Source organism: Schistocerca americana, chromosome 11 (assembly GCF_021461395.2).
Source record: "Schistocerca americana isolate TAMUIC-IGC-003095 chromosome 11, iqSchAmer2.1, whole genome shotgun sequence".
NCBI classification, from domain to species: Eukaryota; Metazoa; Arthropoda; class Insecta; order Orthoptera; family Acrididae; genus Schistocerca; species Schistocerca americana.
Window position 1 is genome coordinate 111,420,789 of NC_060129.1, and position 24,408 is coordinate 111,445,196.

At 47.1% G+C, this 24,408-nt stretch overlaps 1 protein-coding gene and 1 pseudogene across 1 annotated transcript in view; both read right to left on the minus strand.

Moving 5' to 3' along the window:
- Window positions 1-1,568: 1,568 nt before the first annotated feature.
- The window catches only part of LOC124553344 (U4/U6 small nuclear ribonucleoprotein Prp31-like), a 153,344-nt gene continuing 130,504 nt past the window's right edge, over window positions 1,569-24,408 (minus strand). The window contains exon 5 of the mRNA XM_047127219.1: window positions 1,569-1,784. Coding sequence (XP_046983175.1) covers window positions 1,569-1,784 — 216 coding nt within the window. The remainder of the gene's footprint in view (window positions 1,785-24,408) is intronic.
- LOC124554355 lies at window positions 14,468-14,584 on the minus strand (annotated as a pseudogene).

A 24,408-nucleotide genomic window follows, 5' to 3' on the forward strand; every position in this document is an offset into this window, starting at 1 on the left:
TGTTACCCATGGTTTCTTCGCAGCTACCTTCTTTGTACCTATGTTTTCCTTCCCAACTTCTGTGATGGCCCTTTTTAGAGATGTCCATTCCTCTTCAACTGTACTGCCTACTGCGCTATTCCTTATTGCTGTATCTATAGCGTTAGAGAACTTCAAACGTATCTCGTCATTCTATAGCATAGGTCTAGTAAATTCTTTGGTGAGTTATGTCTGGCTCTGCGATTTTCAGCAGGGGGAGTTATGGCAGGGGGAGAATATGGCGCCATCTATCTGCAAATCATTTGCGCATGCGCCTGCGCATTCTTCGCGCGCGTGTTCTAGAAATGGGGCGTCGACGTGCAGATACCGTCAGTCGCACCTAGCCACCAGCCAAGGTGAACCACCTGACGATGTTGGACAGGTGCTCCGAGGAAATATTGTGGAAATTGCACAACGTGATCCGGCGGCAAGTCCGTGAAGACTATTTACAACATATCTGTCGGGAAAGCTTGAAGAGTCACATGACTATGTAGATGATGGTTCAAGTGGCTCTAAGCACTATGGGACTTACCACCTGAGGTCATCAGTCCCCTAGACTTAGAACTACTTAAACCTGACTTAGCCGGCCAGAGTAGCCAAGCGGTACTAGGCGCTACAGTCTGGAACCACGTGACCGCTACGGTCGCAGGTTCGAATCCTGCCTCGGACATGGATGTGTGTGATGTCCTTAGGTTAGGTTTGAGTAGTTCTAAGTTCTAGGGGACTGATGACCTCAGAAGTTTAGTCCCATAGTGCTCAGAGCCACTTGAACCATTTTTGAAACCTGACTCTGAGCACTATGGGACTCAACTTCTGAGGTAATTAGTCCCCTAGAACTTAGAACTAGTCAAACCTAACTAATCTAAGGACATCACACTCATCCATGGCCGAGGCAGGATTCGGACCTGCGACCGTAGCAGTCTCGCAGTTCCAGAATGCAGCCCCTAGAACCACACGGCCACTTCGGTCAGCCCGAAATGACCCTCGTACAACTGAAACATGTTGGTATTGCTGCTTCTGAAGAGCTTATATCCCTCCAAACCGAAAATTGTGTAGGAGGCTAAAATGACAATATACACCATCAAAATTGGAGGCGGCATTGAAGATCTCAACAAGTGTCGACATGAGGTCGGAGCTGATGGATGTCCTGGAGACCTCAGCAGGTGCCAACAGAAGTCGCTGAGGTTGGATATTGTGTTGTGGGCCTCAGCAGGTACCAATGTCAGTCAAGGTTGGAAGCTGTGCTGGGAACCTCATCTGGCAGCGGCAAGGCCCATCAGATTCTGATATGGTGCTGTAGATCGCAGCAGGATTTGTGAAGTTGTGGACTGTGTTTGTAACATCGACAGTCGTCAATGTTTAAGGCTGTAATGGGCTTCTCAGCAAGCGCCAACAACAGTTTGGGTCGGCAACCTCTGCAGCCAGCGACTCGGTCCATCGAATGTGGGTGTGGTGATGAAAATCTCAGCAGATGCCGACAGAATTCGCTCACGTGGCAGGTGGTACTGGCGACCTCACGAGCGTCGAGGGTGGGGTTCTGTACCGCCACCTCAGCAGGCGCCGACATCAGCGAAGTACCTGCCGCGGCCCCTTGGGAGGGCCTCTGCGGCGGCCGCCGCAGGGTGCACGATCTCGAGCCCCTCGACCGTCGAGAAGGCAACGCTGGACGCAGTGCCTGGCGTGGGTGTGGCCAGCACGTCGCCGGCGCCCAGGCAGCGTTCCCGCTCCACGGCCAGCCGGCGCTGCAGCGCTCTGGAGATGCGAACCTGCGCGCGACAGAATGCATCATTACACTGGGTGGTATACAAAAGATTCGCTGTGTATGCAGGGTTGCCACAAGTTCTGGAAGTCAGGGGATATCAGGGAGTTTCAAAGGTGCCAGGAAAATCAGGGAAATTCGAAAAAAACCTGGAAAATTCTCGTTTTTGTCTGCGTAGACGAAATGGTTTGTTTACTGAGATGTCATACATCGTCACTGGCTAGGTGCAGCTGAGTATGTGCGCCACTTCCCTACTCCTCCATACTACATCTGCATCTACGAGGTGCGGCTAGAAAAAAACCGGACTGGTGCTGGAAAAACATTTATTTACAATTATTTACAATTTCATGTTATCTCCTTCAATGTACTCTCCTCCTCGGTCTCTACACCGTTCCATACTAATTTTCCACTGTTCATAGCAATGCTGCAGATCATTTTCGGTAAGTCCATACATTACTTCCGTCGCTTTTTCTTTTACTGCTTCAACAGTCTCAAATCTAGTTCCTTTCAAAGCTGACTTGACTTTAGGGAAAAGAAAAAAGTCACAGGGGGCCAAATCAGGTGAGTAGGGTGGATGATCTAAGATGGGAATGTTGTGTTTTGCCAAAAACGTCTTCACTGACAACGCACTGTGAGCTGGGGCATTGTCTTGGCGAAGGATCCATGACTTTTTTCTCCACAAATCGTTCCGTTTTCTCCGTACTCGCTCACGTAGGGTAGCCAGGACGCTAATGTAGTAATGCTGATTCACTGTTTGTCCCTCTGGTACCCAATCAATGTGCACAATCCCTTTGATGTCAAAAAAAAAACAATCATCATTGCCTTGAATTTCGATTTTGACATTCGTGCTTTTTTTTGTCGTGGAGAACCAGGAGTTTTCCAATGCATCGATTGGCGTTTAGTTTCGGGATCGTAAGTAAAAAACCACGATTCATCGCAAGTAATAACATTTTGTACGAAGGTGGGATCACTTTCAATGTTTTCCAGGATGTCAGAACAAATCATTCTTCGGCGTTCCTTCCGTTCAATTGTGAGACACTTTGGAACCATTTTTGAACACACTTTGTTCATGTTGAAACTTTCATGAAGAATCTGCCTAACACTTTCCTTGTCAACTCCTGTTAACTCAGACACTGCTCTGATTGTTAAACGGCGAGCTTGTCGAACAAGTTTACCGAATTTTTCAATGTTTGAATCAGTTTTTGCTGACAATGGTCTGCCAGTGCGAGTGTCATCACTGGTGTCTTCGCGGCCATCTTTAAATCGTTTAAACCACTCAAACACTTGTGTTCGCGATAAACAATCATCGCCGTACACTTGTAACATTACAAACGTTTCGCTTTTAGATTTTCCTAGTTTGAAACAAAATTTGATGTTAACACTCTGTTCTTTCTGTACACTCAACATTTTCCGACGCACAGACAAAACGTCAACTACTTAAAACAGACGCCACGGGCAGACTGAGTGCAGGAGGCAGATGAAACTCGAGCAGTAGGCGGAGCGAGAGTCACGTGACAGGCCACGCGACTTTCAGCCTTATTGCATTCGTTTTATTGTTTCACTAGTATTAGTCCGGTTTTTTTCTAGCCACACCTCGTACATGGATACTCTGCAAATCACATTTAAGTGCCTGGCAGAGGGTTCATCGAACCACCTTCATATTTCTCTATTATTCTAATCTTGTACAGTGCGTGGAAAGATTGAACAGCTATATCTTTCCGTATGAGCTCTGATTTCCCTTACTTTATTGTGGTGATCGTTTCTCTCTATGCTTTATTACACTGAGCAATAGCAAACGTTTTACTGTGTTTGCAAGGTTGCCACAAGTTCTGGAAGTCAGGGAATTTCAAAGGTGCCAGGGAACTCAGGGAAACTTGAAAAAAAAACCTGGTAAATATCGTTTTTGTCTGCGTAGATGAAATGGTTTGTTTACTGAGATGTCATGCATCGTCACTGGCTAGGCGCAGCTGAGTATGTGCGCCACTTCCCTACTCGTCCATACTACATCTGCATCTACACGGCTACTGTGCCAGTCACATTTAAGTGGCTGGCAGAGGGTTCATCGAACCACCTTAACAATTCTCTATTACTCTAATCTTGCACAGTACGCGGAAAGATCGAACACCTATATCTTCCCGTATGAGCTCTGATTTCCCTTATTTTATTGTGGTGATCGTTTCTCCCTATGCTTCATTACACTGAGCGATAACAAACGTTTCACTGTGTTTGCAGGTTTGCCACAAGTTCTGGAACTCAGGGAATATCAGGGAATTTCAAAGGTGCCAGGGAAATCAGGGAAATTCGAAAAAAACTGGAAAAATCTCGTTTTTGTCTGCCTAGATAACATGATTTGGTTACTGAGATGTCATGCATCGTCGCTGGCTAGGCGCAGCTGAGTATGGGTGCCACTTCCCTACTCGTCCATACTACATCTACATCTCAAACGTTTTTTATTCCAGCCTCTGATCACAATATCAATTCCTTAGACGATGACCAGTTTCAGTCCGTAATGAACATCCTCAGATCTTTTTTACACCATTTCCTAAAGTGATAAGCCCATAATGGCATCGTCAAAACATATAAATATAATAAGCACAGCATCGTCACATGGATATAAAATATGGTGTAGAATAGGCCACATCATCCACATGTCCATTATGGCCTTATCACTTTAGGACATGGTGTAAAAAAGATCTGAGGATGGGCATTACGGACTGAAACCGGTCATCGTCCAAAGAACTGATATTGTGATCAGAGACTGGAATAAAACACATTTGACAGTACTGGCTCACTGTTTGTGTATGCGATTATGTCGCAGTTGGTGAGACATCTACATCTACATGGATACTCTGGAAACAACATTTAAGTGCCTGGCAGAGGGTTCACCGAACCACCGTCACAGTTCTCTATTATTCCAATCTCGTATAGCGCGCGTAAAGAACGAACACCTATATCTTTCCGTACGAGCTCTAATTTCCCTTATTTTATCGTGGTGATCGTTTCTGCCTATATAGGTCGGTTTCAACAAAATAATTTCACATTCGGAGGAGAAAGCTGGTGATTGGAATTTTGTGAGACGATTCTGTCAAACGAAAAACGCCTTTGTTTTAATGGCCACCGCAAATCCTGTATCATTTCAGTGGCCGTCTCTCCCTTATTTCGCGACAATACAAAACGTGCTGCCCTTCTTTGGACTTTTCCGATGTACTCCGTCAGTCCTATCTGGTAAGGATCCCACACCGCTCAGCAGTATTGTAAAAGAGGACAGACACGTGTAGTGTAGACAGTCTCCTTAGAAGATATGTTACATGTTCTAAGTGTCATACTGTAATGGTACTTGAATTACGTAAGCATTGCAGCACCTCACCTCAACCTCTCGATACCAGCACTATTCTACTGTGTTTCTGTAAAGCAGATTTCATTAATGTAGAAGTACTTTGATACATGGATATGTTTATATTGCAATGATATTATTCTTGTGTGAATTCTTATTAGACTTGGTCGTCATGTAGAAAAGGCGCAAATTGTAGTCAGTTTATAAAATGTGAACTTTAACAGTGAGGAAGATATTTTCAAGTATGTTTTGTGTAGTGACGTTTTGGAATGACTTGCGTGATATTGTAACAAAAGCAATAAAAAAGAAGTGTAACTTAAATTCGGAGTGCTGATTACTTTTTTACATCACCATTGTCCTAACTTTCAAAGGTTTAATCTTCAAGAATGATTTGTGAAACACATCTATAAAACTTCTGAATATCGCAGAATAACACCTAGGCCTCTTTGCATCCAAGCTTGGAATCATCACTACCTAGATTTTCGCCGACTGAGCCATGAGTTCACAACGAGACCAGCGTGGGAAACACGAAAAGATGAGTGCGTAGTTTATCGATTATTTCAGGAAATGACTTTATTAACTGTGCTCTACTGACACCTGCCACATAATATAACTTTGTTGTTGCCCGAAAATTCAATATTTAGCAGCGTGAGCAACACTACAAATCATAATTAATTTTTGACCTTTGTTGTGGTAGGATTGTTAGAATACCAATAAAACGCGGTCTTTGGTTAGCCTTCCCCACAACATTTTCTGTGTGTTCCTTCCAATTTAAGTTGTTTGTAATTCTAGTTCCCAGGTATTTAGTTGAATTTACAACCTTTAGATTTGACTGATTTATCGTGTAACCGAAGTTTAATGGATTCCTTTCAGCACTCATGTCGATAACCTCACAGTTTTCGTTATTTAGGGTCAACTGACAATTTCCGCACCATTCAGATATCTTTTCTATATGGTTTTGCAGTTTGTTTTGATCTTCTGATCACTTTATCAGTCGATAGACGACAGCATCATCTGCAAATAACCGAAGACGGCTGCTCAGATTGTCTCCCAAATCGTTTATATAGATAAGGAACAGCAAAGGTCTCATAACACTACGTTGGGGAACGCAAGAAATCACTTCTGTTTTACTCGCTGACTTTTCGTCAATTACTATGAATTGTAACCTCTCTTGTCAGGAAATCACAAATCCAGTCACATAACTGAGACGATATGCCACAAGCACGCAATTTCACTGCGAGCCGCTTGTGTGGTACAGTGTCAAAAGCCTTCCGGAAATTCAGAAGTACGCAATCGATCTGAAATCCCTTGTCAATAGCACTCAACACTTCATATGAATAAAGAGCTACTTGTGTTTCACAGGACGGATATTTTCTAAACCCATGTTGACTGTGTGTCAATAGACCGTTTTCTTCGAGGTAATTCATGATGTTCGAACACAATATACACTCCTGGAAATTGAAATAAGAACACAGTGAATTCATTGTCCCAGGAAGGGGAAACTATATTGACACATTCCTGGGGTCAGATACATCACATGATCACACTGACAGAACCACAGGCACATAGACACAGGCAACAGAGCATGCACAATGTCGGCACTAGTACAGTGTATATCCACCTTTCGCAGCAATGCAGGCTGCTATTCTCCCATGGAGACGATCGTAGAGATGCTGGATGTAGTCCTGTGGAACGGCTTGCCATGCCATTTCCACCTGGCGCCTCAGTTGGACCAGCGTTCGCGCTGGACGTGCAGACCGCGTGAGACGACGCTTCATCCAGTCCCAAACATGCTCAATGGGGGACAGATCCGGAGATCTTGCTGGCCAGGGTAGTTGACTTACACCTTCTAGAGCACGCTGGGTGGCACGGGATACATGCTGACGTGGATTGTCCAGTTGGAACAGCAAGCTCCCTTGCCGGTCTAGGAATGGTAGAACGATGGGTTCGATGACGGTTTGGATGTACCGTGCACTATTCAGTGTCCCCTCGACGATCACCAGTGGTGTACGGCCAGTGTAGGAGATCGCTCCCCACACCATGATGCCGGGTGTTGGCCCTGTGTGCCTCGGTCGTATGCAGTCCTGATTGTGGCGCTCACCTGCACGGCGCCAAACACGCATACAACCATCATTGGCACCAAGGCAGAAGCGACTCTCATCGCTGAAGACGACACGTCTCCATTCGTCCCTCCATTCACGCCTGTCGCGACACCACTGGAGGCGGGCTGCACGATGTTGGGGCGTGAGCGGAAGACGGCCTAACGGTGTGCGGGACCGTAGCCCAGCTTCATGGAGACGGTTGCGAATGGTCCTCGCCGATACCCCAGGAGCAACAGCGTCCCTAATTTGCTGGAAAGTGGCGGTGCGGTCCCCTACGGCACTGCGTAGGATCCTACGGTCTTGGCCTGCATCCGTGCGTCGCTGCGGTCCGGTCCCAGGTCGACGGGCACGTGCACCTTCCGCCGACCACTGGCGACAACATCGATGTACTGTGGAGACCTCACGCCCCACGTGTTGAGCAATTCGGTGGTACGTCCACCCGGCCTCCCGCATGCCCACTATACGCCCTCGCTCAAAGTCCGTCAACTGCACATACGGTTCACGTCCACGCTGCCGCGGCATGCTACCAGTGTTAAAGACTGCGATGGAGCTCCGTATGCGACGGCAAACTGGCTGACACTGACGGCGGCGGTGCACAAATGCTGCGCAGCTAGCGCCATTCGACGGCCAACACCGCGGTTCCTGGTGTGTCCGCTGTGCCGTGCGTGTGATCATTGCTTGTACAGCCCTCTCGCAGTGTCCGGAGCAAGTATGGTGGGTCTGACACACCGGTGTCAATGTGTTCTTTTTTCCATTTCCAGGAGTGTATGTTCCAAAATCCTGCTGCATATCGACGTTAATGATACAGATCTGCAATTTAGTGGATTACTCCTACTGCCTTTCTTGAATATTGGTGTTAGCTGTGCAACTTTCCAGTCTTTGGGTACGGATCTTTCGTCGAGCGAACGGTTGTATATGATTGTTAAGTATGGAGCTAATGCATCGGCATACTCTGAAAGGAACCTAAGTGGTATACTGTCTGGACCAGAAGACTTGCTTGTATTAAGTGGTTTAAGTTGCTTCACTACTCCGAGGGTATTTACTTCGACGTTACTCATGTTGGCAGCTATTCTTGATTCGAATTCTGGAATATTTACTTCGTCTTCTTTTGTGAAGGCATTTCGGAAGGCTGTGTTTAGTAACTTTGGTTTGGCAGCACTGTCTTCGATAGTATCTCCATTGCTATCGCGCAGAGAAGGCATTACTACTGCTTCTCCCCTTCCTACCATTTCCCTCGGATTGCAGTCACTGCTGCCACCACTTCTTGCCGCTGGCCTAGCAGCTGCCGACGAGAGCCAGGGAGGCAACAGGTGTGATTCGTTTGGATCTGATGCTCAGATATTGTTCAGTCAGTGGCCGAAGATGGCGGTCACGTGTGCTTGAGTTGTGCCTGAGTGACTGTGTGAATGGGTGTATGCTCTTGTTTTGTGACAAAGGCTATGGCCGAAAATTTGGTTGGGAGACTATCAGTTGTAGAATTTTGGAACACGTATTATGTTCGAGTATAATAACTTTTCTGGAGACTAGAAATCTACTCTGTAGGAATCAGCACGGGTTTCGAAAAAGACGATCGTGTGAAACCCAGCTCGCGCTATTCGTCCACGAGACTCAGAGGGCCGTAGACACGGGTCCCCAGGTAGATGCCGTGTTTGTTGACTTCCGCAAGGCGTTCGATACAGTTCCCCACAGTCGTTTAGTGAACAAAGTAAGAGCATATGGACTATCAGACCAATTGTGTGATTGGATTGAAGAGTTCCTAGATAACAGAACGCAGCATGTCATTCTCAATAGAGAGAAGTCTTCCGAAGTGAGAGTGATTTCAGGTGTGCCGCAGGGGAGTGTCATAGGACCATTCCTATTCACAGTATACATAAATGACCTTGTGGATGGCATCGGAAGTTCACTGAGGCTTTTTGCGGATGATACTGTGGTATATCGAGAGGTTGTAACAATGGAAAACTGTACTGAAATGCAGGAGGATCTGCAGCGAATTGACGCATGGTGCAGGGAATGGCAATTGAATCTCAATGTAGACAAGTGTAATGTGCTGCGAATACATAGAAAGGCAGATCCCTTATCATTTAGCTACAAAATAGCAGGTCAGCAACTGGAAGCAGTTAATTCCATAAATTATCTGGAAGTACGCATTAGGAGCCCGCATCTCGTGGTCGTGCGGTAGCGTTCTCGCTTCCCACGCCCGGGTTCCCGGGTTCGATTCCCGGCGGGGTCAGGGATTTTCTCTGCCTCGTGATGGCTGGGTGTTGTGTGCTGTCCTTAGGTTAGTTAGGTTTAAGTAGTTCTAAGTTCTAGGGGACTTATGACCACAGCAGTTGAGTCCCATAGTGCTCAGAGCCAGTCCAGTACGCATTAGGAGTGATTTAAAATTGAATGACCATATAAAGTTGATGGTCGGTAAAGCAGATGCCAGACTAAGGAAATGCAATCCGAAAACAGAGGAACTAGGTTACAGTACGCTTGTTCGCCCGCTGCTTGAATACTGCTCAGCAGTGTGGGATCCGTACCAGGTAGGGTTGATAGAAGAGATAGATAAGATCCAACGGAGAGCAGCGCGCTTCGTTACAGGATCATTTAGTAATCGCGAAAGCGTTACGGAGATGATAGATAAACTCCAGTGGAAAACTCTGCAGGAGAGACGCTCAGTAGCTCGGTACGGGCTTTTGTTAAAGTTTCGAGAACGTACCTACACCGAAGAGTCAAGCAGTATATCGCTCCCTCCTACGTATATCTCGCGAAGAGACCGTGAGGATAAAATCAGAGAGATGAGAGCCCACACAGAAGCATACCGACAATCCTTCTGTCCACGAACAATACGAGACTGGAGTAGAAGGGAGAACCGATAGAGGTACTCAAGGTACCCTCCGCCACACACCGTCAGGTGGCTTGCGGAGTATGCATGTAGATGTTGATGTGCAGGGTGTGATTGTCTTTTCTGCGCGCTTGTCTGCGGCTCAGCGGTCATCTTGACGGTGTGTTGCTACTTATCCTCATTAGTAGTGATTCTCAGAGTATTTGCGCCAGTTATCTGTTGCATGGAATGATGAAAGCGGTCTCATTTCACCAACATGATGTCTGTGACACGTGAATAGCTGGCTACACGACTGGACTTCCCCGATGAGCCAAAACTGCAGGTCTTTTCTGTGGGTGTCGCTAACGGATTGGTTCCGCCGATCTGAAGCCCATCGTTCCCCACTAATGGCCAAGCCCTGCCCATAGGATCTAGTCTCACCGACCTGCCTACAGGACGGGTCTGTCTGTGTCTGGCATAATGCGGCGGATTTTCGTGGTTTTTTCACGGGCCTAGGACTGAGGCGCTCCTCGGCCGACCAGAGGCCCATGGTCGATGGAATTCAGAAATTGCGATTGTCTCACCGCAAGTATATTTTACAGTGCAGCGTTTTACAGGTAATTTAGTTATTCTAGTACATTTTCGCACTTCGAAAATATTTTATACATTAGCAAGCGTGGACGATACGACGAAGAAAATTGTGAGTCGCTGGCGGTTTGTACGCTATGTACTCATATATTTGTAAAAAGAAAAATCACTCAATACTTGTAAAATAATAGGCATAACACATTGACTAATAACCAACAATAACGAACATAGTAGAACCAACATTTTATCGGTGATCACCTATAGTGTTGGTTTACACAACTTTTCCTTGCCTTATACCCTTCTTCCAAGAGGCCTACTTTTTTCTCAGGTTAGTTCTGAAATCAGTGAAGGTATTTTAAATCTGTCTTCCGACTCCAAGGAAATGTGTATTTTTGTCAGAAATGTGTTTAGTTTCATTGACATACACTACTGGCCATTAAAATTACTACACCACGAAGATGACGTGCTACAGACGCGAAATTTTACCGACAGGGAGAAGATGCTGTGATATGCAAATGATTAGCTTTTCAGAGCATTCACACAAGGTTGGCGCCTGTGGCGACCCCTACAACGTGCTGACATGAGGAAAGATTCCAACCGATTTCTCATACACAAACAGCAGTTGACCGGCGTTGCCTGGTGAAACGTTGTTGTGATGCCTCGTGTCAGGAGGAGAAATGCGTACCATCACGTTTCCGACTTTGATAAAGGTCGGATTTTAGCCTATCGCGATTAGGTTTATCTTATCGCTACATTGCTGATCGCGTTGCTCGAGATCCAATGACTGTTAGTAGAATATGGAATCGGTGGGTTCAGGAGGGTAATACGGAACGCCGTGCTGGATTCCAACGGCCTCGTATCACTAGCAGTCGAGATGACAGGCATCTTATCCGCACGGCTGTAACGGATCGTGCAGCCACGTCTCGATCCCTGAGTCAACAGATGGGGACGTTTGCAAGACAACAACCATCTGCACGAACAGTTCGACGACGTTTGCAGCAGAATGGACTATCAGCTCGGAGACTGTGGCTGCGGTTGCCCTTGACGCTGCATCACAGACAGAAGCGCCTGCGATGGTGTACTTGACGACGAACCTTGTTGCACGAAAGGCAAAACGTCATTTTTCGGATGAATTCAGGTTCTGTTTACAGAATCATGATCGTCGCATCCGTGTTTGGCGACATCGCGGTAAACGCGCATTGGAAGCGTGTATTCGTCATCGCCATACTGGCGTATCACCCGGCGTGACGGTATAGGGTGCCATTGGTTACACGTCTCGGTCACCTCTTGTTCGCATTGACGCATGGACGTTACATTTCAGATGTGTTACGACCCGTGGCTCTACCCTTCATTCGATCCCTGCGAAACACTACATTTCAGCAGGATAATGCACGACCGCATGTTGCAGGTCCTGTATGGGTCTTTCTGGATACAGTAAATGTTCGTCTGCTGCCCTGGCTAGCACATTCTCCAGATCTCTCATCAAATGAAAACGTCTGATCAATGGTGGGCGAGCAACTGGCTCGTTACAATACGTCAGTCACTACTCTTGATGAACTGTGGTATCGTGTTGAAGCTGCATGGACAGCTGTACCTGTCACGCCATCCAAGCTCTGTTTGACTCAATGCCCAGGCGTATCAAGGCCGTTTTTACGGCCAGAGGTGGTTGTTCTGGGTACTGATTTCTCAGGAGCTATGCACCGAAATTGCGTGAAAATGTAATCACATGTCAGTTCTAGTATAATATATTTGTCCAATGAATACTCGTTTATCATCTGCATTTCTTCTTGGTGTAGCAATTTTAATGGCCAGTAGTGTGTAAGGTGCGCTCAAAAAGAAACGAGCTTGAGGCATAATTATAGAAACCAGTACCTGTATGTCAGAAGTATTGACCCTGGCTGTTGAGACACTTGTCCCACTGTGACACAAGGCGGTGTATGGTTGTCTCATAAAATTCCCGGGGCTGCGATGTTAACCAGTTCCGCACCTGAAGTGAATCGTTTGTCCTCAGAGCCTTTTTAAGGGGACCGAAAATGGCGTAATCACAGGGAGAGACTGTATGGAGGGTGGCCAAGAACCTCCCATTTGAATTTCTGCTGGAGTGCCGCGACTGTGTCGGCCCTATGACGTTTTGGATTGTCGTGGAGCAGAATAACCGCACAGGTGAGATTACCTGGTTGTTTTGATTTGATAGCTTGGCGAAGGGTGGTCAAGGTTTGCGAGTAACGCCGGGTAGGAAGTGAATCAAAAGGGGGCCATCTTGGTCAAAGAAGAACGTCAGCGTAACCTTTCCTGCACTCGTGTGGATGGTCTTGGCTTCCACTGGAGAGGTTGTCGTTTTGATTCTGGTTCGAAGTGATGACACAATGACTCATCTCCAGCCACCAGTCGTACCAAGAACGCATTCGCTTCGCAAGCATAGCGCTGCAGATGGGCACGACAGTGGGCCATTCGACATGCTTTCTGTTGTGGTTGAAGGCTATGGGGCACCTATTGGGCGCACACTTTCCACATGTGCAGTCGATCTTTCACGATGGTGTGGACACTTGCGACACTCAATCCGACCACGGCGGCTGTGGCTTTCATTGTCACTCGGCGGTCCTGGGTAATGAGTGCATCCACCAGCTGGACGATGTCATTGGTAAAACAGTGTGGTACTCCAGACCGTGCATCATCGGCCAACGACACCCGTCCTTCCCTGAAGCGCTTGTTCCACGCCTTGACCCTTGCAAGGGACATGCAGTGTTCGCCGTACACTTGTGATGGATGTCTGGTCCTCCTACTCCTTCCGCTGTCAGGAAACGAACAACACCCCTTTGCTCTTCTGTTGACGCCTCCGTGCCACTGTTTGTAGTGCACTGGCAGCATTGGACGATTGATGCATGCTGCTGCTGGCTCCGTATAGTAACGTGACTTGCACGTGTGCCCTCTAGCGACGGTCTGTGAACTTCCAACCTCTGGTCGGGACCACACCTCGTTACACACGCCACGATATTACCCTCCTGTCACCAGTTTGCGCATTCCAGACTCCGGGTCGTTTCTTTTTGGACGCCCCTTACAAAATAACAACCGTGGTCTTAATTTAACACATATACCATTTTCCTTGCTTTCTCCATCTAAAAACAGTTCATTACAAAAGATGTTGATGTTAGTCCTAAACATTTTTGCTCGCATGGGTGAGAATTAAGGAACTCCTTAAATTTTTCTCAATTTATATCTGTACTTACCCTCGAGATCTCAAGATTTGTCACGGAAAAATGCTAAAACTTGTCCAGAAATCAACGAAATATCAGGGTACTTTAGTTGGGGAATCTTCTGGCAGCCTTGATTCGGGTATCTTCCAGCTTCAAACAATGCCAGACAAAAAAGTGAAGTGCATGGAAGCAAAGAAGGAAATGAAATGAAACATCACGGGTTGAGAGGGCATGTGATGTTATTTTAGTGGTTACGATTGGGCTCAAATTTTCAAAGAACTTGTCAGTATGCGTCTAGTTATCAGTATGATGCTGCACCCCCTCTGACCTGGATGCACGCACCGATTCGGTTGCGAACGGCCTCTGTTCTGAGGTATGTCGGCTAACAACTGTTGTAATTGGTCCTTAATATTCTGGATATTGGCACTCGGACGAACTGGACATCCAAGACTTGAAAAAAAGAAAGCACTCCGTCTTCAGGCCACGAGTGGCCTACCGGGACCATCCGACCGCCGTGTCATCCTCAGTGGAGGATGAGGATAGGAGGGGCGTGGGGTCAGCACACTGCTCTCCCAGTTGTTATGATGGTATTCTTGACCGAAGCCGCTACTATTCGGTCAAGTAGCTCGTCAATTGGCATTATGAGGCTGAGTGCACCCTGAAAATTGGCAACAGCGCCTGGCAGCTGGATGGTCACCCATCCAAGTGCCGACCAAGCCCGACAGCGCTTAACTTCGGCGATCTCACGGGAACCGGTGTATCCACTGCGGCAAGGCCGTTGCCCAAGACTTGGAAAAAGGGTTTAATATTTTTTTCTGTAATACGTGAAAAACACTGACTTTTATGTGAATTCCATTGAGTGAGAAGGGCAAAGATAATAAGCACGATTTATCATCTGTGTAGATAATGATTAAAGAAGACGACATGTACTCTGTTAATTTGCTTTAGTCTGATAAAAGAGAAGTCATTGTACATTTTTGAGCAGTACCGCTGACCTGGCAAGACGCACTCTTCCTACATTCTGTATTAAATAATTGTTAATTTATCTTAATCAGTTTCAGAATACGAAATGTTATTTGTTACTATTGAAGCCATCTTTTATTTATAAGAGAATTGTGCCCTTTCCTGCAGTTATTTGAAGTCTTATCAGTTACCATCTTACTCTATTGTCGTCTGCTATTACAGTCACTACGGCAACGGCCTTGCAGCAGTGGATACACCGGTTCCTGTGATATCACCGAAGTTAAGCGCTGTCGGGCGTGGTCAGCCCTTCCATGGGTGACCATCCAGGCCGCCATGCGCTGTTGCCATTTTTCGGGGTGCACTCAGCCTCGTGATGACAATTGAGGAGCTACTCGACCGAAAAGTAGCGGCTTCAGTCAAGGATACCATCATAACGACCGGGAGAGCGGTGTGCTGACCCCATGCCCCTCCTATCTGCAGCCTCCTTGAGGATGACACGGCGGTCGGATGGTCCCGGTAGGCCACTCGTGGCCTGAAGGCGGAGTGCTTTTGATTACAGTCAGTACAACCGTTTTTAGTAATTACCGCTCTTATAGCCCGGGTATTACTGGGATAACTGATTGAAATTATGCATTTATGGAAATATTAGGGTGTCTCCGTCATTATTTTCATTTTCTGATGCAAATTTTGCCGTACTGGGCCACAAATATCGAGTACGTTATTTTTCACGTAGCTGCCATTACAGAGAAAGCTATAACTAAATATGCTTCACGCAATTAGAATTAACAAACCAGTTTGCTACTAATAAATATACATCCATACGAACCCTAACTTTTCAATTCCTGGGACCAAAAGAAATCATGTTGAAAAGTTGTTGTGGCTTTTGTGTGCAATAACGTATCTGCATGTTAACGTACCTCCAATAAAAGGAAATCATTATAATCAGTTGTTTAGGCCACCGAAGCGTTGGGTGTAATAACTCTGTGTATTTTTACATTTTAAGAGACTGTCAAAAAATCTGTGTCACAAATAATTAACAATTATCTGTTTAAAAGACAATTTCATGCAACACATTACAATTACACTACACACAGTTCATTCATTCACATTAACACACACCGACAAATACATATACACTCCTGGAAATGGAAAAAAGAACACATTGACACCGGTGTGTCAGACCCACCATACTTGCTCCGGACACTGCGAGAGGGCTGTACAAGCAATGATCACACGCACGGCACAGCGGACACACCAGGAACCGCGGTGTTGGCCGTCGAATAGCGCTAGCTGCGCAGCATTTGTGCACCGCCGCCGTCAGTGTCAGCCAGTTTGCCGTGGCATACGGAGCTCCATCGCAGTCTTTAACACTGGTAGCATGCCGCGACAGCGTGGACGTGAACCGTATGTGCAGTTGACGGACTTTGAGCGAGGGCGTATAGTGGGCATGCGGGAGGCCGGGTGGACGTACCGCCGAATTGCTCAACACGTGGGGCGTGAGGTCTCCACAGTACATCGATGTTGTCGCCAGTGGTCGGCGGAAGGTGCACGTGCCCGTCGACCTGGGACCGGACCGCAGCGACGCACGGATGCACGCCAAGACCGTAGGATCCTACGCAGTGCCGTAGGGGACCGCACCGCCACTTCCCAGCATATTAGGGACACTGTTGCTCCTGGGGTATCGGCGAGGACCATTCGCAACCGTCTCCATGAAGCTGGGCTACGGTCCCGCACACCGTTAGGCCGTCTTCCGCTCACGCCCCAACATCGTGCAGCCCGCCTTCAGTGGTGTCGCGACAGGCGTGAATGGAGGGACGAATGGAGACGTGTCGTCTTCAGCGATGAGAGTCGCTTCTGCCTTGGTGCCAATGATGGTCGTATGCGTGTTTGGCGCCGTGCAGGTGAGCGCCACAATCAGGACTGCATACGACCGAGGCACACAGGGCCAACACCCGGCATCATGGTGTGGGGAGCGATCTCCTACACTGGCCGTACACCACTGGTGATCGTCGAGGGGACACTGAATAGTGCACGGTACATCCAAACCGTCATCGAACCCATCGTTTTACCATTCCTAGAACGGCAAGGGAACTTGCTGTTCCAACAGGACAATGCACGTCCGCATGTATCCCTTGCGACCCAACGTGCTCTAGAAGGTGTAAGTCAACTACCCTGGCCAGCAAGATCTCCGGATCTGTCCCCCATTGAGCATGTTTGGGACTGGATGAAGCGTCGTCTCACGCGGTCTGCACGTCCAGCACGAACGCTGGTCCAACTGAGGCGCCAGGTGGAAATGGCATGGCAAGCCGTTCCACAGGACTACATCCAGCATCTCTACGATCGTCTCCATGGGAGAATAGCAGCCTGCATTGCTGCGAAAGGTGGATATACACTGTACTAGTGCCGACATTGTGCATGCTCTGTTGCCTGTGTCTATGTGCCTGTGGTTCTGTTAGTGTGATCATGTGATGTATCTGACCCCAGGAATGTGTCAATAAAGTTTCCCCTTCCTGGGACAATGAATTCACGGTGTTCTTATTTCAATTTCCAGGAGTGTTTATTTTAAAAAAAGTTTTGCATCCCCCTCAGTTCCGAGAGTTCCGGAACCTGTACAGAAAATTGGGATATAGATCAAGTTAAACATCATTTCCGCCCATTTTATTGCTCATGAAAACCACACATTGCATGTTGTACCACCATAAAGCGAGACCTTCAGAGGTGGTGGTCCAGATTACTGTACTCACTGGTACCTCTAATACCCAGTAGCACGTCCTCTTGTATTGATGCATGCCTGTATTCGTCGTGCCATACTATCCACAATATCAAGGCACTGTTGGTCCATATTGTCCCACTTCTCGACGGCGATTCGGCGTAGATCCCTCAGAGTGGTTAGTGGGCCACGTCGTCCATAAACAGCCCTTTTCAATCTATCACAGCCATGTTCGATAGGCTTCATATCTTGAGAACACACTGGCCACTCTAGTCGAGCGATGTCGTTATCCTGAAGGAAGTCATTCACAAGATACACGATGGGGGCACGAATTGCCGACCGTCAAGACGAATGTCTCACCAATATGCTGTCGATATGGTTGCACTATCGGTTGGAGCATGGCATTCACGTATCGTACAGCCATTACGGCGCCTTCCTTCATCACCAGTGGCTTACCTCAGCCGCACATAATGCCACCCAAAACAGCAGCGAACCTCCACCTAGCTGCACTCGCTGGCCAGTGTGTCTACGGCGTTCAGCTTGACCAGATTGCCTCCGAACACGTCTCCGATGATTGTCTCTAAGACGGGATATGCGACACTCATCGGTGAAGAGAACGTGATGCCAATCCTGAGCAGTCCATTCGGCATGTTGTTGGGCCCATCTGTGTCGCGCTGCAGGGTGTCTTGGTTGCAAAGATGGACATCGCCAAGGACGTCGGGAGTGAAGTTGCGCATCATGTGGCCTATTGCGCACAGTTTGAGTCGTAACACGACGTCCTGTGGCTGCACGAAAAGCATTATTCAGCATGGTGGCGTTGCTGTCAGGGTTCCTCCGAGCCATAATCCGATAAGTAGCGGTCACCCACCGCAGTAGTAGCCCTTGGATGGCCTCAGCGAGGCATGCCATTGACAGTTCCTGTCTCTCTGTATCTCCTCCATGTCCGAACAACAGCGCTTTGGTTCAATCCGAGACGCCTGGACACATACCTTGTTGAGAGCCCTTCCTGGCACAAAATAACTATGCGGACGCGATCTAACTGCAATATTGACCGTCTAGGCACGGTTGAAGTACAGACGAGTCGTGTACCTCCTTCCTGGTGGAAAGACTGGAACTGATCGGCTGTCGGACCCCCTCCGTGTAATAGGCGCTGCTCATGCATGGTTGTTGACCTCTTAGGGCGGGTTTAGTGACATCTCTGAACGGTCAAAGGTCCTGTGTCTGTGATACAATATTAATAGTCGATGTCTATTTTCAGGACTTCTGGGAACTGGGGTGATGCAAAACATTTTTTGAGATGTGTATACAGGGTGGTCCATTGATCGTGACCAGGCAAAATATTTCACGAAAGAAGCGTCAAAGGAAAAAACTACAAGAACGAAACTTGCCTAGCTTGAAGGGGGAAACCAGATGGCGCTATGGTTGGCCCGCTAGATGGCGCTGCCATAGGTCAAACGGATATCAACTGCGTTTTTTTTTTTTAAATAGGAAACCCCATTTTTTATTACATATTCGTGTAGTACGTAAAGAAATATGAGTGTTTTAGTTGGACCATTTTATTCGCTTTGTGATAGATGGCACTGTAATAGTCACAAACATATGGCTTACAATTTTAGACGAACAGTTGGTAACAGGTAGGTTTTTTAAATTAAAATACAGAACGTAGGTACGTTTGAACATTTTATTTCGGTTGTTCCAATGTTATACATATACCTTTGTGTAATTATGATTTCTGAGAACGCTTGCTGTTACAGCGTGATTACCTGTAAATACCACAGTAATATTAATGCAATAAATGCTCAAAATGATGTCCGTCAACCTCAATGCATTTGGCAATACGTGTAACGACATTCCTCTCAACAGCGATTAGTTCGCCTTCCGTAATGTTCGCACATGTATTGACAATGCGCTGACGCATGTTGTCAGGTGTTGTCGGTGGATCACGATGGCAAATATCCTTCAACTTTCCCCACAGAAAGGAATCCGAGGACGTCAGAACCGGTGAACGTGCGGGCCATGGTATGGTGCTTCGACGACTAATCCACCTGTCATGAAATATTCAGTACCGCTTCAACCGCATGCGAGCTATGTGCCGGACATCCATCATGTTGGAAGTACATCGCCATTCTGTCATGCAGTGAAACATCTTGTAGCAACATCAGTAGAGCATTACGTAGGAAATCAGCATACATTGCACCATTTACATGGCATCGATAAAATGCGGGCCAATTATCCTTCCTCCCATAATGCCGCACCATACATTAACCCGTCAAGGTCACTGATGTTCCACTTGTCGCAGCCATCGTGCGTTTTACGTTGCCCAATAGTGCATATTATGCCGGTATACGTTACCGCTGTTGGTGAATGACGCTTCGTTGCTAAATAGAACGCGTGCAAAAAATCTGTCATCGTCCCGTAATTTCTCTTGTGCCCAGTGGCAGAACTGTACACGACGTTCAGAGTCGTCGCCATCCAATTCGTGGTGCACAGAAATATGGTGCGTGTGCCATGGATGTTGATGTAGCATTGTCAACACCGACGTTTTTGAGATTCCCGATTCTCGCGCAATTTGTCTGCTACTGATGTGCGGATTAGTCGCAACAGCATCATCATACGTTACAGGTCGTGGTTGACGTTTCACATGTGGATGAACGCTTCCTGTTTTCTTAAATAACATAACTATCCGGCGAACGGTCCGGACACTTGGATGATGTCGTCCAGGATACCGAGCAGCATACATAGCACACGCCCATTGGGCATTTTGATCACAACAGCCATACATCAACGCGATATCGGCCTTTCCCGCAATTGGTAAACGGTCCATTTTAACACGGGTAATGTATCAGGAAGCAAATACCGTCCGCACTGGCGGAATGTTACGTGATACCAGGTACTAATACGTTTGTGACTATTACAGCGTCATCTATCACAAAGTGAAAAAAGAGGTCAAACTAAAACATTCATATTTCTTTACGTACTACACGAATATGTAATTAAAAAATGGGGGTTCCTATTTTAAAAAACGCAGTTGATATCCGTTTGACATATGGCAGCGCCATCCAGCGGGCCAACCATAGCGCCATCTGGTTTCCCCCTTCAAGTTAGATGAGTTTCGTTCTTTGTAGTTTTTTCGTTTGACGCTTATTTCGTGAGATATTTGGCCCGGTCACGAACAATGGACCACCCTGGAAATTGAAATAAGAACACCGTGAATTCATTGTCCCAGGAAGGGGAAACTTTATTGACACATTCCTGGGGTCAGATACATGATCACACTGACAGAACCACAGGCACATAGACACAGGCAACAGAGCATGCACAATGTCGGCACTAGTACAGTGTATGTCCACCTTTCGCAGCAATGCAGGCTGCTATTCTCCCATGGAGACGATCGTAGAGATGCTGGATGTAGTCCTGTGGAACGGCTTGCCATGCCATTTCCACCTGGCGCCTCAGTTGGACCAGCGTTCGTGCTGGACGTGCAGGCCGCGTGAGACGACGCTTCATCCAGTCCCAAACATGCTCAATGGGGGACAGATCCGGAGATCTTGCTGGCCAGGGTAGTTGACTTACACCTTCTAGAGCACGTTGGGTGGCACGGGATACATGCGGACGTGGATTGTCCAGTTGGAACAGCAAGTTCCCTTGCCGGTCTAGGAATGGTAGAACGATGGGTTTGATGACGGTTTGGATGTACCGTGCACTATTCAGTGCCCCCTCGACGATCACCAGTGGTGTACGGCCAGTGTAGGAGATCGCTCCCCACACCATGATGCCGGGTGTTGGCCCTGTGTGCCTCGGTCGTATGCAGTCCTGATTGTGGCGCTCACCTGCACGGCGCCAAACACGCATACGACCATCATTGGCACCAAGGCAGAAGCGGCTCTCATCGCTGAAGACGACACGTCTCCATTCGTCCCTCCATTCACGCCTGTCGCGACACCACTGGAGGCGGGCTGCACGATGTTGGGGCGTGAGCGGAAGACGGCCTGACGGTGTGCGGGACCGTAGCCCAGCTTCATGGAGACGGTTGCGAATGGTCCTCGCCGATACCCCAGGAGCAACAGTGTCCCTAATTTGCTGGGAAGTGGCGGTGCGGTCCCCTACGGCACTGCGTAGGATCCTACGTTCTTGGCGTGCAGCCGTGCGTTGCTGCGGTCCGGTCCCAGGTCGACGGGCACGTGCACCTTCCGCCGACCACTGGCGACAACATCGATGTACTGTGGAGACCTCACGCCCCACGTGTTGAGCAATTCGGCGGTACGTCCACCCGGCCTCCCGCATGCCCACTATACGCCCTCGCTCAAAGTCCGTGAACTGCACATACGGTTCACGTCCACGCTGTCGCGGCATGCTACCAGTGTTAAAGACTGCGATGGAGCTCCGTATGCCACGGCAAACTGGCTGACACTGACGGCGGCGGTGCACAAATGCTGCGCAGCTAGCGCCATTCGACGGCCAACACCGCGGTTCCTGGTGTGTCCGCTGTGCCGTGCGTGTGATCATTGCTTGTACAGCCCTGTGTGTGTGTATTTTATATATATACATCCGTGTATACATGCATCTAACCATGTACACAAATATGCATAGTCACTGTATTGTATGGACCAATGTGCATATATATATATATATATATATATATATATATATATATATATATATATATATATATAGGTATCCCAAAATAATGTATACACTCTTTGAACCTGAACATCTCTTTAACTAAAGGAGATGTACTATATTTCTGATGTTCGTGGTGTAGCTTAAGGCCCAAATAAAGGTGGTTAATGTTGAAAATGACATCCTTCAGCCGGAATGCACTGTCAATGACAGAGCGACATGCCAACTGTATTGTTCCTAATGGAATAGCATCACAAACTTGTTTAATTTGCTCTTTAAGGTCATGTAGTGTTTGTGGTCTTGCAGTGTAAATGGCCTTCTTGAGAGTAGGGTTGGGGGTTGTGTGGGGTAGGAGACCAGACAGCGAGGTCATCGGTCTCATCGGATTAGGGAAGGATGGGGAAGGAAGTCGGCCGTGCCCTTTTGAAAGGAACCATCCCGGCATTTGCCTGGAGCGATTTGGGGAAATCACGGAAAACCTAAATCAGGATGGCCGGACGCGGGATTGAACCGTCGTCCTTCTTCTTGAGAGTACCCCACAGGTAGTAGAGGAGTTAGATCAGGAGTTCTAGTAGAAAAGTCCACACTCCCCCTTCGTTGTATCCATCTGGCAGGGAATGTGCGATTGAGAAGTGCTCTCACATCAGTGTGAAAGTGAGGTGATGCCCCAACCTGTTGAAAGTTGTTTGTTGTTGTTGTGGTCTTCAGTCCTGAGACTGGTTTGATGCAGCTCTCCATGCTACTCTGTCGTGTGCAAGCTTCTTCATCTCCCAGTACCTACTGCAACCTACATCCTTCTGAATCTGCTTAGTGTATTCATCTCTCGGTCTCCCTCTACGATTTTTACCCTCCACGCTGCCCTCCAATGCTAAATTGGTGATCCCTTGATGCCTCAAAACATGTCCTACCAACCGATCCCTTCTTCTAGTCAAGTTGTGCCACAAACTTCTCTTCTCCCCAATCCTATTCAATACCTTCTCATTAGTTACGTGATCTACCCACCGTATCTTCAGCATTCTTCCGTAGCACCACATTTCGAAAGCTTCTATTCTCTTCTTGTCCATACTAGTTATCGTCCATGTTTCACTTCCATACATGGCTACACTCCATACAAATACTTTCAGAAACGACTTCCTGACACTTAAATCTATACTCGATGTTAACAAATTTCTCTTCTTCAGAAACGATTTCCTTGCCATTGTCAGTCTACATTTAATATCCTCTCTACTTAGTTTACAGAAACGTCGTTAAGACAAGGAGTTGTCATACGCAACATTTCTAAGTAATAGTCACCTGTCACAGTGTTTTGAAACACTTACAGCCCAATTAACCATCTGGAATGTAGGCCACAGTAGACTAATACTCCTGGTAGATTAGCATCGTTTTCCTCGATTATATATGGTTTCTCACTCGCCCAGTACAGGTAATCGTGCTGGTTAATTGTTCCATTAAATGTAAAGGTCGCTTCATGCGACTAAAGAATTAAATCTTGGAAATGTTGCTCTTCTTCACACCTGTTAATAAACCACTCACAGAATTCACCTCACCTGTCAGGATCATCCCCATTAAGAGCATGGACAAATCTTCTTATGTAAGGCTTAAATTTCTGAGTCTGATAAATTCTAGGGACACTGCTTTCGGAGATGCCAACCTCATAAGACCATTGCCTCACAGATTTCTTTGGGTATTGTGTGTACGCCTGGATCACTGGATCAACACTTTCATTGTCTCTTTCTTCTGTTACGTCCCCTTTTCATATCCTGCACTGTTCCTTCGGCATGAAACTTATCTTGGATTCTTGTAATTGTTACGCTTGGTGGCGTTAGTGTTCCAAATTCAAGCCTCCAATGTTGCGATACGTCACTTACGTTCTCCATTTTCCAATAACTCTTTTGCACTCATTTCCATTGATCCATTGATAATGCAATGTTTGTTTACAACGCTGAAACAAGAAAAAGTGTAGTTATGCTTTTCACTGCCTTCTGAATTAGTAGATAGTGTCGGAAGTTCCATGCGGCTTTTCGCGGATGATGCTGTAGTATACAGAGAAGTTGCAGCATTAGAAAATTGTAGCGAAATGCAGGAAGATCTGCAGCGGATAGGCACTTGGTGCAGGGAGTGGCAACTGACCCTTAACATAGACAAATGTAATGTATTGCGAATACATAGAAAGAAGGATCCTTTATTGTATGATTATATGATAGCGGAACAAACACTGGTAGCAGTTACTTCTGTAAAATATCTGGGAGTGTGCGTGCGGAACGATTTGAAGTGGAATGATCATATAAAATTAATTGTTGGTAAGGCGGGTACC